The sequence below is a fragment of the Phaeodactylum tricornutum genome, chromosome 11 (assembly GCF_000150955.2).
Source record: "Phaeodactylum tricornutum CCAP 1055/1 chromosome 11, complete sequence".
NCBI classification, from domain to species: Eukaryota; Bacillariophyta; class Bacillariophyceae; order Surirellales; family Neidiaceae; genus Phaeodactylum; species Phaeodactylum tricornutum.
The window spans coordinates 30,218-46,089 of record NC_011679.1 but is presented as its reverse complement, the minus strand read 5'-3'; the positions used below and the strand labels follow the sequence as shown (position 1 = coordinate 46,089).

Genomic DNA, 15,872 nt, shown 5'->3' with positions numbered 1-15,872 from the left:
CAGGACTTTTAATCAGTATGCGCAATCAACATCGAGTTACGTAGACATAATCTGTCGGAAATGCAAATTTACTACTACATGGACAAAGCCTCATAAAGCTATACGGACATGCTTGTACCGGCGCCGTAGGTTCCGGCGGCTGTCCACCAAGAGAAGAATTCTTCGTAGGCAATCTTCTCATCAAAGTTCTTGTCGAGGGCCAGGAATGTGGCAGCAATCTCGTTTCGCGACATATCCACACCGGCATCTGCTACAAAGGCCGTCAGTTCCTTGGCATCTAGTGTACCGTTTCCGTCCGCATCGTGCTGGTTCCATTTTTCTTTAAGATGATTCTCGTTTTGAATGGCAAATTTAAGGAGTCGGAGGTCTCGGGCTGCAGCAATTCCCACTCCAATTGCGGTTACTCCGACAAAAATCATAAAGCCCCCTACAGCCCAGTCCAGCATGTTCCAATTGGAGACCTGCAGGGTTCCTACAAAAAAGTAAAGAGCACCACGTCCCCAAGTAAAGTCCAAGAACTTGGCGTAAAAACGAATTCCTCCCTGAAGTCTCTGACTGCAAGGTCCAGGAGCTTCCAGCATAGTAATAATAACACCGAAGAGTACACCGTAGAATGCGATCATGGCACCCGCAAAGTTGAAAGAAAAGAATCGGTCAAGGATGGCTAGGCCGTTGCTAATAATCATGGCCAAACCCCCCAGAAATCCGAGCGTGCGAAACGTCAACGGCCCTTCCGCTCGCGCCTTTTTGATCTTTTCGGTAGACGAATTAATAAAGCCGGCACCGGAAACCGCCGCCGCGGCAGCGATTTGAGGGTTCAGTAACGGTTCATCTTCTTGCGACGTCGTCATAATCTCGTGGTAATCGCCGAAAAAGACGGCAAGGCAGCGTAGTGGTCCAAGCTGGAGAAGGGTGCGTCGGACCTTATTCGTGTGAGGTAATATCGGCAATCTGACTGTGAGCGTAATCAAGGTGACGGTGACTACGGATACGAGTGAAGCAGGTGCGCGGCAGACATCGAAACTCGACCATATTCCTGTCACAGCCAAACGGATTCGGCCAAAAACCCTAGCTGTAACCCTTAAGATATGATCTTGTCTGATTCGTTGTATTGTCTGTTAGCCGTAAGAGGAAGAACTAGCCGTATGTAGTACACCGACCAAAATACGTTTGTTGGCAAAGGGAGTAGCGGGCCTTGCCATAGTTAACCAAAAGTTTGAAAAGAAAATGTCCGAGAAGGTTCCGATGCGGGTGTCAACGGATGGCGACATTTCATTGGAGTCGGTCCGGCGCGAACTTCGCTTCTTCCTGTACGATCCGCCTCTTATCGTTTGCTTTTAGTTAGTGTAAATTCCAAATAGCGCGACGACTCTGGATATTCTGTAGGTGGTGGTAAGTAGGTAGGTAGGTACACATTGGTAATTTCCAGGTCTGGAGCGCTATTGCCTTTCTCTACTGTGTGAATGTGAATGTTACCGCTTGCCATCAAAGCATATTCATTGTCTTGCCCCTCCTGATTAAAGCATCTATCGGCCAAGCCAGTCATTGCCGTACATCACCGTGGGAGCCTCGAACAACCCACCAGAGAATCTCCAGGCCTGCATACCATTGCAGAAGAGTTTGGGGCGTACAAAGTGCTGGCAATCCTCGTCATGAGCGAAGGGAACTCGAGTCTCGACGTGCACAGCAGAATCGCTTCGTTTGAAGCGCACAACGATGCCACGCGTCGCATTCCTGATTCGCCGACTCGGTCAAATGCTGGAACACCCGAGACGCTCAGCGCTGCGAGCAGTGGAAAGAGTGAGCTCGTTGACGTCATTTTGAGCAATCTAAACAGTCTACATCAGCAGTCCGAGCTTTCGCCTGATCGTCCGCCTTCTACAACGAGACGAGCGAGCCAGAATCGCAAAAACCGACTGCGAGAAGCGAACATACAGCGTGACTTTCGTGCACCCCAACCGCCGCCGGACCCCCCCATGGTGAACATGTCCCCATCTGCCAAACAAGCTATGCGGAAATGTCGCCCAGACGGAAACGAAAGCGATAAAGTCACGGAAAAGCCTTCGTCGGAAGCGCCCTCTACTGCAGCAGCCGATAATGGAACCCCGAAACGTCGTGGAATCCTTCCCAATGCGCCGATTTCGCCGGCTCGACCAAACGAAACCACGCCGAAGACCGCATCCCTTGCTCAACCCCTGCAAAAGACCTCGCACGATGTGGGGTCGGCAAAGAAAGCTACACCGTCCTTGAGGATGCAACCCAATCTCACGACAAGCCGATCAGATCGAAGAATAGAACTCCAGCGACAGGCAGACGAGCGACGGGCGATGCTAGAGCAAGCACAAACTTTCACGGCAACAGCAAAAAAGCTTCCCACTCCAGTCGCAGCTAGCACACAGGCTTCAACAATCAGTAGTCGCGTTGCCAAAATCAAAAAAATAAAAAAGCTTAAATCCTTGGATCACGTACGCCGCCATTCGACCAGGGCCCAGTCAACCGAAGTAGCGTCAATGTACCACGCTACGACCTCGCCAAAGCCCAGTATTGACGGTGATTTTGTGCATATCTCCGACCCTGCTGCATCACTGAGAGACGACAGTAACATTGTGGCATCAAGCATACAACAAAGCGAAGTTTGCGTCTCCGACAGTTTCGCCAAAGACCGCGGCAACGGGATACCACATGACATTCGGAGCCCCGAATTACCTGATTTGCAACGCGACGGGTTTTTACCACGGATACGAACACCGGGTAGAGAAGTGACATGTAGCAGGTCTGACCCACGGGGAAGGCTGATGGTCGCCCCGAGCTCCTCATCGGACTACGAAACGGACGGTGACATAAGTCGGGAACCTGGGGCATTCCTTTCTAGTGATCGTAATCTGGAAGAGCTAGCCCTCTCGGGCACTTCCGCTTCGCAAATGACTCCAGACGTGGCAGAATTTTTTGGAAGCAGCGGCCACAATGAGCTCCAACAGCTAAAACTTGCCCCGCTCAAGGACGATGACGATGACCGTACCTTTGATTATGGAAGCCGCGAAGACAACGAGCACGATACGGAGGATGCTGTCCGTCAAGGTAGCCTGACGTATTCTCAGAAGCGTGAAGAGGAAGACTGTGAGCGGCAAGCCAAGGAAGGGGACGTTACGGCAGTGGCGTCGGATATGGAAGGATCTCTTGTCCAGAAGGGCGATCTCGAACATTACCGTAAGTCTCTAGATACTCCAATTGCAAAAACTGCTGCTGTGGTGGCGGGAGCAGCCACCGTGGGCTGCATTGTCATGGGACCGGTGGGCTTATTGGTGGGGGCAGCGGTTGTCGGCATTGGTGTTGGAGTAATGCAGATTCCCGATGAACAACGAAGTAATATGCGACAGAAAGCAACTGAAGCAATAGAGGGAATGCAAGATTCGGCCGCCAACGCGAGCGAGATCCTGTCGAACTCTTGTGCAAACACTTATCGCGAGTCGGGTTTAGATGATCACGTACCAACAGAAGTAAAAAATTTCTGCAATGGGACCGAATCCGATGCAACGGAACTGCATTTGCCAGCGAACGAGGAAGATGTCTTGTTGACTAAAGAGTACATCGATAAAAATCCATCCAAAGAATATCCAAGCATTGCCCCGAAATCAAGGGTGCCTCCCTCTTTGCCTTATGCAGTACCGAAGCAACGTGACAAGAAGCAAATAGTTGCATGTTTGAGAGATGGTAAGTGGTCCATACAGCGGTGGAGTAAATTAGTGCGTCTAATTGGAACCGGGATCTTACAATCACTATTCTCCTCAGACGCCATAACTCCAGTTGCTCAGATATACTCCTTGCCCCTAGCAGAGCAGCCCATTGCATGGCTGGATGTTTTGGCTTGTGCATATACGCTCTCTGACGAGAAAGTGGAAGCAATGGAGGAAATACTGATTCTCGCGAAAGATAAACACCGCGCGAGGATTTTTCTTGAAGAAGGAATTCTTGATCCGATAATTTGGATCTTGGATCGCTACTTGGAAAAGAAGAACGTAGACTCGACACCAAGCCACTGGGCAAACCCTGATATTTCTGAAGACGAGGAGGCTGCAGCTAAGCTTGCTGCAATGTGCTGCTTAACGCTCGGCAAGGCACATTGTGCTGCAAATCACACAGAGGGTGATCTTTTACTAATGAGTTTGTACGAAAGAGGGACCGTCCCAGAGGAGAGGCAGCTGGCACAAATGCTGCATGAGGTTCCTCATCATGCCCGTGTCTCTACGTCAAACGACCCAACAGTGATTACGCCGGGAAGCGAAATATTTGCCCAGAAGCGATTGAGTCTACCCCAGGCTGAGGAAATGGCAAACGTGGTAAAACGTTTGGCTGATCTGCATAAGCCAGCTGTTTGATAGAGTCAAAATTCTTGGCATAAGTTTATAGTTGCTACAATTATACAGTGTCTTTTTCGCATAGCACCTTTACATCTCTGGTTCTTTCGATAATTTTTTCCTCGCAGAAAGACCAGAAAGTTATCATTTGGCTATACTCCAGAAAATTGCACAAAAAAACGCGCGTGAACAAAGGATTAGGAGGTAGTAGGTATTGAATGCGGACAGAACAGATAGAGGAAGGTCCAATTGGTAAAGCACTATATTTTATACATTCTACTACTAAATCTTTTAATGTTCAACAAGGTCTCCCGGTACACCGATAAAACTTCCGTAATAGGAAAGTGCAACAATAGCGGGCTAAAACGTGTCTATGGGACCAAAGGATTGTAGATACTTTCGTAGACATAAAATATGTCCATCTCAAAACTCCTGTCTGTGACTGAAAATAGTTAGCACGTTCCGCATCCAACAAAGGAGAAACATCAAGTGCCGGTCGATAATTTGAGGACATTGGTGACTTGATCTTTGTAGATAAACGTTTGCCTATCTCATCCAAATCCTTTTCTACATTTGCAACAGCCTGTTTCACATAATTTGTAGAACTCATCAACCATTGTTGCTTTGATGGATTATTAGGAAGCACCAAATGTCCAAGATTTGCTCTCAAATATACCTCTGGTGTCGTAATTGATTTGGGCTTGAGCTTGAAATGCGTACCAATTGAATCCAGAATCTTCTTTGGATCCGTACTGATACATAAGAAATCATTGGTATAAATAAGCACATACTCATAGTAAGTGGTACCATTGTGTTTCTGAGCTGGTCTAAGCCAAACATCTGGATCTGCAAGAGAAGAGATAAAATTCAACTCTTCTATTGTCGCAGCTATATGAGCACACCAAGCTGCTCTGGTTGACTTCAAACCATATAACGCACAGACAATAAGTGCGTAACAACCTTCCACAGACTTGCCGAACTATGGACCTCATGTTGTATATACTTTTTGCAAACTGGAGCATTCAAATATGTATTCTGTAAATCTTCACCAAGTATATCCAATGAATTCAAAGATGCAATGAGAAGAGAAATGCAAACACTACTGCTCAAAACAACACTGGCATATGCAATTGAACTCGGCGGATCTGTAATGTGTCACCCGGAAAAAAATCTGGCTTTGCAAGTAAAATCAATTTTGATATCAAAGATAATGTGACATGGTATCCATGTGTTACCCACCGGTCTAGGAGCAACATTTGTCATTTCCTTCTTGATTGCATCCAATCACAAAGAAGTGTTAGTATCCCAGTCAATCTCAAGAGCTTGCTTGACCAAGTTTGGCATATAAATACCAAACTTTTGAGTCCTCTTGAGGTATCTTGTCTTTACCACTGAAATGATACAATCACATTTCTGCAGTACATCAGAAACCCACCAAGCAAAAGCTGGTCATCTTTTACCTGCAAACATATGTGTTCTGCAATCATGTTTGCAGCAAGTTCTTGTACATTACCATCTAAAAACTGAACTTCCAAAACTTGTGTGTCCAAGACAGGATTGGGATGCAGTTTCCCAACCAAATTACCTTCACTGTCCTTCTTACGCGCAATGATTGTATCAGTGGTAGCAATGTCCTTGTATGGCATCATAATTTCAGCATTAATGTACAGGTTGAATGTCTCATGGTCTAACTTATCTGCTTGAGACATTGTTGGCTTGTCCCCTATCCAATTGTCTGAACAAATGCTGAAAATGTTAGATTCTTTGGGAAACACAGGAGGGATGCCTTAATCATATTGATAATTATTCAATGTTCCCTCAAACAAGGATTTGCCCAATTGTACAACCCTGGAATTAAGATCAGCTGTAGAAAGTGGCAAGTAAGTAGTTCAAGATACTATTTGACCAGTTCTGACAAGTATATGTGCACATATGACATTGCCAATATCATGCGCAGGACCAAGCCAGCAACCAAATTTCCGTTTGTCCTCCGGAAAGTTGACTGGGTCCAAATAATATACCCAATCATACCAGGCAAATCTACACAAGTGGCTGATATCCGTAGTATCATCCGACACTGCCGTGTTTGGAACAGTGTTGTTCAATGCATAGATGTTTTGAGCAATTGACAATCAGATCATACTTTGTAACTCCAGGCAAAAATCGCATAAATATAATGGTGCAAATGACTTTTCCATAGCCATGTTAGTCATGCATTTCAATGCTTTGATTTCAGTCTAGCTTGATTCAACCACGGTGGGTAAGGTTCAATCTGTCTAGCATGAGCACCTGCAGCACAAACCTTCCGTCTGAATTCACCCTGCACCAATTCTTTTGCGCCATCGGAAATAATCTCGGCTGGAACACCTTCTCGATGAAACAACAAATCCAATGTCTCATGAGCATTACCTTTAGACTTCAAAGCATAAGCATGCGTCCAATGGAGATTGTTGACGTACACCTGGGCACAAGTATTTCCATGCAAAGACATTACACAAGAAAACATTGTATCCATATACAAACTTGTACAAAGATGACGGTATCTGAGCTGACTGGCAACTGGTTTGACTCTCTTTGTTAGGGTGCAACTGGCAATATTCTTATTGCCTCTTTGAGTGTTAGCCAGTAACATTTGTTTTGCAGCAGATAAACCAATATTCCAACACATAGCCAATTCCTCTGGCATAACTCTATACCTGTAATTTGACAACTGAGCAACACTCAAGACAAAATTATTTTCAAGTGCATTGACCAAATGTTGCTCTTTGAGTGACATCAAAATCCTAGACAACACAACTGATATTATACATTTGTGCAACAAAAAATATTCCGCAATGTTTTCAAAGGAATCACGGATCTTCTTCAAATAATCAATCTGTCCAGGAGCAACAAGGTCCTTTGCCAACTCTTTGTCTTCCTTCTGCATGCTTCTTAATTTCAATCATCAAGAAAATACGTGCCACATGAAACTGAGCCGGATAAGGCCAAGAAGTGCGCTTGAGATGACAAATGTAGTATGCCAATGACACAAGACACTCCCCCGCAGTGGGTGAAATTGCTACACCATTGCAAGGAATCATAGCCAGGGCTCCAGGTTGTTCTGCATTAGGATTTGGAAGCGTACCCCCAGGACGACGGATGTTCTTACACATGTCCTTCATGAAATCATCCATTGCAATCTCGAAAACATCCATACCTTCCATGGATCTCTTCATCTACCAAAGAGGGTGCAATTTGAAGTTGTCGGCAGGTCGGAATATGTTGCAGAGAAGTTCGAATATGTCCGTCGTATCTACACATTCTATCTCTATACAGTCAATTGAGAGTGCATTTATATCACATGCGGAGTTGGATTCTCACGCGGATACATGTTGCGTCGGAAAGAACACTTACATATTTCATGAAACCTCTTGCATGGTTGATGTTTCTGCATTTTTATCTACATTGGGAAACATCCGGTCTGTACCAATTGTCTCTGCTGCTCTTGCATATGATCATCCTTACACATATGAGTCTTTTATGTTAATTATTCATCAGGCCTTGCACTTTCCTACGATGGAATATAATTTGTTAAATCCGAATCAGCTCCGGCTAAATGATGTGCAGGTCAATGATTGTCCCCAATTTTTATTGCAAAACCCCACGGATGTCACATTCAATTTATTTTCCAAAGGAGGATATCAAGTTGCTGTTGTCACTAGATGGTGTGATTTTGTATTTGTTAGTCCGAATTGCTCATAACATCTATGCATTGAACAACACTGTTCCAAACACGGCAGTGTCGGATGATACTACAGATATCAGTCACTTATGTGAATTTGCTTGGTATGATTGGATATAGTATTTGGACCCAGTCAACTTTCCGGAAGACAAACGGCATCTAGGTTGCTGGCTTGGTCCTGCGCATGACATTGGTCATGTTATGTGTGCACGTATACTTGTCCAAAGTGGTCAATTGATATCTCAAACTTCTTACTCGCCACTTTCTACAGCTGATCTTAATTCCAGGGTGGTGCAATTGCAAAAGTCCTCATTTGATGCAACATTGAGTTAGAATAACTTTGATGATGCCATTTCCCCAGTGTTTCCTGAAAAGTCTAATGTGTTTAGCGCTTACTCAGATGATTCAATAGGGGACGAGCCGACAATGCCTCAAGCAGACAAGTTAGATCATGAAGCTTTTGATGAGTACCTTGACGCTCAAGTTGTGTTACCGTACAAGGACATTGCTACCACTGGTACAATCATTGCGCGTAAAAAGGATCGCAATGGAAATGTGGTCGGGAAATTGCATCCCAATCCTGTTTTGGACACAAGAGTTATGGAAGTCTAGTTCCCAGATGGTAATGTGTAGGAATTTGCTGCTAATGTTGTTGCAGAGCATTTATATTTGCAGGTGGATGATGAAGGTCACCGGTTCCTAATTGTAGATGAGATCATTGATCACAGGATGGAAGAATTGGTAGTCGCCCCTGACAATATGTATTATACCGACAAACATGGTGTGAAACAAATGAGACGGACCACTAAAGGCAGGGCAATATTATTGCAATGGAAAGACGGATCTACAAATTGGCTTCCTCGTAAAGATCTGAAAGAATCAAATCCAATTGAAGTTGCCAAATATGCCGTTGCTAACAAATTACTTCATTACCCAGCTTTTGCTTGATGGGTACCGGACGTACTGCAGAAACGTGATTGTATTATTTCAGCGGTAAAGACAAGATACCTTAAAAGGACCCACAAGTTTGGTATTTGTATGCCAAAATCGGTCAAGCAAGCCCTCGAGATTGACCGAGATACTAACAATTTTTTGTGGTCCGACGCAATCAAGAAGGAAATGACAAATGTTATGCCAGCATTTAAAATTCTCGATCAGGATGCTCCTAAACCAGTTGCGCATACATGGATACCATGTCACATGATATTTGATATCAAAATGGATTTTACACGCAAAGCCAGATTTGTCGCCGGGAGACATGTTACAGATCCGCCAAGTTCGATTTTATATGCCAGTGTTGTTTCGTGCAATAGTGTTTGCATTGCTTTACTCATCACATCCTTGAATGCATTGGATATACTTGGTTATTTGAATGCTCCAGTTCACGAAAAGGTATATGCAACATGTGGTCCATAGTTCGGAAAGTCTAGGAAGGTTGTTACGCACTTATTGTTTGTGCGTTATATGGTTTGAAGTCAAGTGGAGCAGCATAGCATGCTCACTTAGCTGCAACAATGGAAGAGTTGAATTTTATCTCTTCTCTTGCAGATCCAGATGTTTGGCTTAGACCAGCTCAGAAACACAATGGCACAAATTACTATGAGTATGTGCTTATTTATACCAATGATTTCCTATGTATCAGTACAGAGCCGAAGAAGATTCTAGATTCGATTGGTATGCACTTTAAACTCAAGCCTGAATTGATTAAGATGCCAGAGGTATATTTGAGACATCTACTTTTGGTAGTGAGTTTGTTGCATTTAAGATTGCTACGGAGATGATTCAGGGTTTAAGGTATAAGTTACCAATGATGGGAATTCCTATCGATGGTCTGGCTAAAGTCCTTTGTGACAATATGTCGGTTGTCTACAATACTACAGCACCAGAGTAAGTGTTGAAAAAGAAAAGTAACGCAATAGCGCATCATTTTGTACAAGAGAATGTTGCCATGAGGTGATCAAGATTGCATATGAACCATCAGAGTCAAATTTAGCGGATATACTTACAAAGGTTCAATCAGGTCCAGTGAGACAGGCTATCATACGAAGTATTTTATGGTCATTCAAGTTAGAAGAAGGGTGCCGACTTTCCCGTTCTCAACAGGTTCAGTGTTGGGACAAATTGCATTTGCATTATATTTGTCGTTGCATGCAGTGTCGAAGTTTTGTTTTATTTGGTTCCCTATTTTTCCCATTGTGGTTTTGAGGGGACACATTTCGCCAAGTTCATAGTCATGGTCTCAATCTGAGGGGACTAGAAAAACCCTACGACAAGCATATGGGGGTTCGATATCCCTATATCGTGGGGACATGCTTATAAGTTTTGTTTTAGAAAACCCCTACGTCAAGCGGTACATGAGGGGTTCATATCCCTAAGTCTATCAGATAAGTCTATAATTTTGTGTTTTTTACGCCTTTGGTCGTCTACGAAAGTATGCGGGATCCTTTCGGTTCCTTAGACGATTCTAGCCCGTTATCGTTGCACTTTTCTAGTTTATCAGACCCAGTAGTTCTACGCTGAGGTAACGGGATCAAAGGTAGTGTTTTCGTAGTGTTTTCGAGTGTTTGAAGTGATCGCTGATTCCGATTGTGCCTGGGTAGGTAGTGCAAAAACCTGGCTTTTCATGTCGTTGTTAAGTCGCCGAAGCCTGCAGAGGCCTGGAATATACTGCCAGTTTCTCGTAGTGGTCCACGTGATAGACGTGTTGATCGGTTACTGGGTTTCGTATCCGTCTAACGGTCTGAAACGAGGCAAAATCTCCATGGTTGGATGCATCCATGAATCTCTTCATCTATCGAAGAAGGTGCATTGCACAAAATTGTATTGTTTGCTAAATGCTCGGGTTTTGAGCGTCATTCATGTGTGGATGATAAGTAGTATGCTTATACGAAGCAGTTACTTATGCAACAATTATTATCGGAATTATACCGCAAGGTAGTCGCGGATCCTCCACTCTGATAGATATTGGTTAAATATCTCGAACGGATGAGAGCGACAGCTGTTTTGTGTTCGCTAGAGTTCGTTGCGTACTTATTGTATGGTTATGAAACGGTACTTGTTATCAATATCATTTATTCAAGTCTATATGTGAAATTCACATTTGACGGCATCAATGATCAATAATTCTCGTGTTCACGTGGCGTGAGAACACTGAATGTTCGAAACCAACTAACAGAATTTTATGAGTTTGTGATACAGGAAGAAAGAAGAAAGTTGACCATGGCAGCCGCTTTAGCTCAAGTTCGAAATGCTTTACAAGCAATTGGTAGTGTTGATGTTGAACAGCATGATGCCACTACTGATTTGATTACGTCTATGGATGTTTTCGAGATTGCGACGGATGATTTTATCAAGGATATGTGTAAGAATATTCGTCGTCCCGGGGGTACACTCCCGAATCCTAACGCGGAAGAACCAGGAGCACCGGCTGTGATTCCTCGCAATGGTGTTGCGATTTCACCCACTGCGGAGGAGCGTCTTGTCTTTTTGGCGTACTATGTTCGTCATTTGAAGCGCACTTCTCGGCCTTATCCAGTTCAGTTTAATCCGGCGCGTATTTACTTGATGATTGAGATTAAGAAGCGCGAAAAGGAAGAGAAAGAGTTGGCAAAAGACCTCACGGCTCCTACTCAGATTGAAGATTTAAAGAAGATTCGTGATGCGTTCGAGAATATTGCGGAGTATTTGCTGCAAATTCGAGGAACAACAGGAGTCCCACTCGCTTACGTTATTCGTGAAGAGGAAGAAGTTCCAGAAGGTCCAGACAATAATTATCAGGATGCGTTCGAAGAAATGATTGCTTGCAGTCCTCATGATGAAGAGTCTTATGCGGCTGACAATGCTCAGGTGTGGACCATTATTTGTAGTTGTACTCATGGAGGTCCGGCTTGGAGTTGGGTGTTGTCGTATTCGAGAGCTTGAAACGGTCGTGCGGCGTGGTTTGCTTTGCGTTCGCATTATTTGGGACCAGTAAAGGAAGCTCTCGAGATTGATTGTGATACTAACACTTCTGCATGGTTGGATGCAATTAGAAAAGAGATGAAAAATGTTATGCCAGCGTTCAAAGTTCTTGAACCCTATGCGTCTAAACCAGTTGGTTACACCTGGATACCTTGTCATATGATTTTTGATATCAAAATGGACTTCACTCGCAAAGCCAGATTCGTCGCCGGGGGACATGTTACAGATCCGCCGAGTTCGATTACTTATGCTAGTGTTGTTTCCAGGGACAGTGTTCGAATTGCATTACTTATCGCAGCGTTGAATTCGATGCAAATACTTGGTGCTGATGCACAAAACGCATATTTGAATGCGCCAGTTCGAGAAAAGGTATATACGACATGTGGTCCAGAATTTGGGAATTCGACGGAAGGTCGTTATGCGATTATTGTTCGAGCGTTGTATGGTTTGAAGTCAAGTGGAGCCGCATGGCGTGCTCACTTAGCTGCAACAATGGAAGAATTAATGTTTACCTCTTGTATTGCAGATCCAGATGTTTGGTTAAGACCATTTCAGAATGAAGGTGGTCTCGAATTTTATGAGTATGTGCTTATTTACACGGATGATTTCCTATGTATCAGTCATGATCCGAAGAGTATCTTGGATACTATTGGAAAACATTTCAAGCTTAAACCGGAATCGATTAAGACACCGGAGACATATTTGGGAGCGAATCTTGGACACTTTTCACTTCCCGATAAGCCAGACAAGCCGCGATGGTCTATGAGTTCGACAAATTATGTGAAACAAGCTGTCGCAAATGTTGAGAAAGATTTGGACGAAATCAAAAGAGGTTTGCCTAACAAAGTGTCGTCGCCAATGTCGACGAAATATCGACCAGAACTTGATGTTTCTCCTTTGTTGAATGCAGAGCGTGCTAACTATTTTCAGTCTCAGATTGGTGTTTTGAGATGGGCAGTTGAAATTGGTCGAATTGATATTATGTGTGAAGTATCTATGCTCTCATCATTTCTCGCGATGCCACGAGAAGGACACTTGAGTGCTGTTCTTCATATTTTTGCTTATTTGAAATCTCACAACAGGTCACGACTTGTGTTTGATGATTTGTATGCTGATATTGAGAACCATTTTATAGATGGTGCAGATTGGACGGATTTTTATGGTAATGTGAAGGAACCTATTCCGCCAAATGCTCCGAAGCCACGTGGTAGGGCTGTGGAGATTACTGCTTTTGTTGACGCTGACCATGCTGGAGACAAAGTCACTCGTCGTTCACGAACAGGTGTTTTGATATATCTTAATCATGCTCCGATTATGTGGTTTTCGAAGCGTCAGAATTCAGTCGAAACGTCTTCGTTCGGAAGTGAGTTTGTTGCGTTAAAGATTGCTACGGAGATGATTCAGGGTTTAAGGTATAAGTTACGGATGATGGGAATTCCGATTGATGGTCCGGCTAGAGTTTTGTGCGACAATATGTCGGTGGTACACAATACTACAGCGCCAGAATCGATGTTGAAGAAGAAGAGTAATGCTATTGCATATCACTTTGTACAAGAGAATGTCGCGATGGGAGTTATCAAGATTGCTTATGAGCCGTCGGAGACAAACTTAGCCGATGCGCTAACAAAGGTTCAGTCAGCTCCAGTACGACAGAATCTTATGCGTCAAATTTTATATTGATTCAAATGAAAAAGGGTTTGCCGACTTTCCCGTTTCGATGAAGCCAGTATCGGAACAAATTGCATTTGCAGTACTACATGTCATTGCATGCAGTGTCGAAGTTTTTATTTTACAAGTTGTGGATCCCTATTTTTCCCATAGTGGTTTTGAGGGGACACATCTCTCCATGTCCATGTCTATGTTTATGGTTTTGATGTGTGGGGACTAGAAAACCCCTACATCAAGCGGTACATGAGGGGTTCATATCCCTAAGTCTATCAGATAAGTCTATAATTTTGTGTTTTTTACGCCTTTGGTCGTCTACGAAAGTATACGGGATCCTTTCGGTTCCTTAGACGATTCTAGCCCGTTATCGTTGCAGTTTTCTAGTTTTACGTCTTTGTATCGTATATAAGATCCTAGAAAACCCCGTCATCAAGCGGTACATGAGGGGTTCATATCCCTAAGTCTATCAGATAAGTCTATAATCTTGTGTTTTTACGCCTTTGGTCGTCTACGAAAGTATGCGGGATCCTTTCGGTTCCTTAGACGATTCTAGCCCGTTATCGTTGCAGTTTTCTAGTTTATCAGACCCAGTAGTTCTACGCTGAGGTAGCGGGATCAAAGGTAGTGTTTTTCGTCGTGTTTTTGAGTGTTTAAAGTGATCGCTGATTCCGATTGTGCCTGGGGAGGTAGGGCAAAATACCTGGCTTTTCATGTTGTTGTTAAGTCGCCGATGCCTGCAGAGGCCTGGAATATACTGCCAGTTTCTCGTAGTGGTCCACGTGATAGACGTGTTGATCGGTTACTGGGTTTCGTATCCGTCTAACGGTCTGAAACGAGGCAAAATCTCCATGGTTGGACGCATCCATGAATCTCTTCATCTATCGAAGAAGGTGCATTGCACAAAATTGTATTGTTTGCTAAATGCTCGGGTTTTGAGCGTCATTCATGTGTGGATGATAAGTAGTATGCTTATACGAAGCAGTTACTTATGCAACAATTATTATCGGAATTATACCGCAAGGTAGTCGCGGATCCTCCACTCTGATAGATATTGGTTAAATATCTCGAACGGATGAGAGCGACAGCTGTTTTGTGTTCGCTAGAGTTCGTTGCGTACTTATTGTATGGTTATGAAACGGTACTTGTTATCAATATCATTTATTCAAGTCTATATGTGAAATTCACATTTGACGGCATCAATGATCAATAATTCTCGTGTTCACGTGGCGTGAGAACACTGAATGTTCGAAACCAACTAACAGAATTTTATGAGTTTGTGATACAGGAAGAAAGAAGAAAGTTGACCATGGCAGCCGCTTTAGCTCAAGTTTGAAATGCTTTACAAGCAATTGGTATTGTTGATGTTGAACAGCGTGATGCCATTACTGATTCGATTACGTCTATGGATGTTTTCGAGATTGCGACGGATGATTTTATCAAGGATATGTGTAAGAATATTTGTCGTCCCGGGGGTACACTCCCGAATCCTAACGCGGAAGAACCAGGAGCACCGGCTGTGATTCCTCGCAATGGTGTTGCGATTTCACCCACTGCGGAGGAGCGTCTTGTCTTTTTGGCGTACTATGTTCGTCATTTGAAGCGCACTTCTCGGCCTTATCCAGTTCAGTTTAATCCGGCGCGTATTTACTTGATGATTGAGATTAAGAAGCGCGAAAAGGAAGAGAAAGAGTTGGCAAAAGACCTCACGGCTCCTACTCAGATTGAAGATTTAAAGAAGATTCGTGATGCGTTCGAGAATATTGCGGAGTATTTGCTGCAAATTCGAGGAACAACAGGAGTCCCACTCGCTTACGTTATTCGTGAAGAGGAAGAAGTTCCAGAAGGTCCAGACAATAATTATCAGGATGCGTTCGAAGAAATGATTGCTTGCAGTCCTCATGATGAAGAGTCTTATGCGGCTGACAATGCTCAGGTGTGGACCATTATTTGTAGTTGTACTCATGGAGGTCCGGCTTGGAGTTGGGTGTTGTCGTATTCGAGAGCTTGAAACGGTCGTGCGGCGTGGTTTGCTTTGCGTTCGCATTATTTGGGACCAGTAAAGGAAGCTCTTGAGATTGATTGTGATACTAACACTTCTGCATGGTTGGATGCAATTAGAAAAGAGATGAAAAATGTTATGCCAGCGTTCAAAGTTCTTGAACCCAATGCGT

At 43.8% G+C, this 15,872-nt stretch overlaps 2 protein-coding genes across 2 annotated transcripts; one reads left to right on the top strand and one right to left on the bottom strand.

Moving 5' to 3' along the window:
* Window positions 1-53: 53 nt before the first annotated feature.
* On the bottom strand, window positions 54-946 carry PHATR_46636 (predicted protein). The gene has a single exon (XM_002185579.1). It carries the CDS (start codon window positions 849-851, stop codon window positions 99-101), a length of 753 nt encoding a protein of 250 aa, XP_002185615.1. The 5' UTR covers window positions 852-946; the 3' UTR covers window positions 54-98.
* A 281-nt stretch (window positions 947-1,227) lies between these two features.
* On the top strand, window positions 1,228-4,426 carry PHATR_46635 (predicted protein; the record flags this gene model as incomplete). The annotated part of the gene is made up of 4 exons (XM_002185777.1): window positions 1,228-1,329; window positions 1,387-1,392; window positions 1,524-3,711; window positions 3,790-4,426. 4 exons carry the CDS (start codon window positions 1,228-1,230, stop codon window positions 4,374-4,376), a joined length of 2,883 nt encoding a protein of 960 aa, XP_002185813.1. The 3' UTR covers window positions 4,377-4,426.
* Window positions 4,427-15,872: the final 11,446 nt, after the last annotated feature.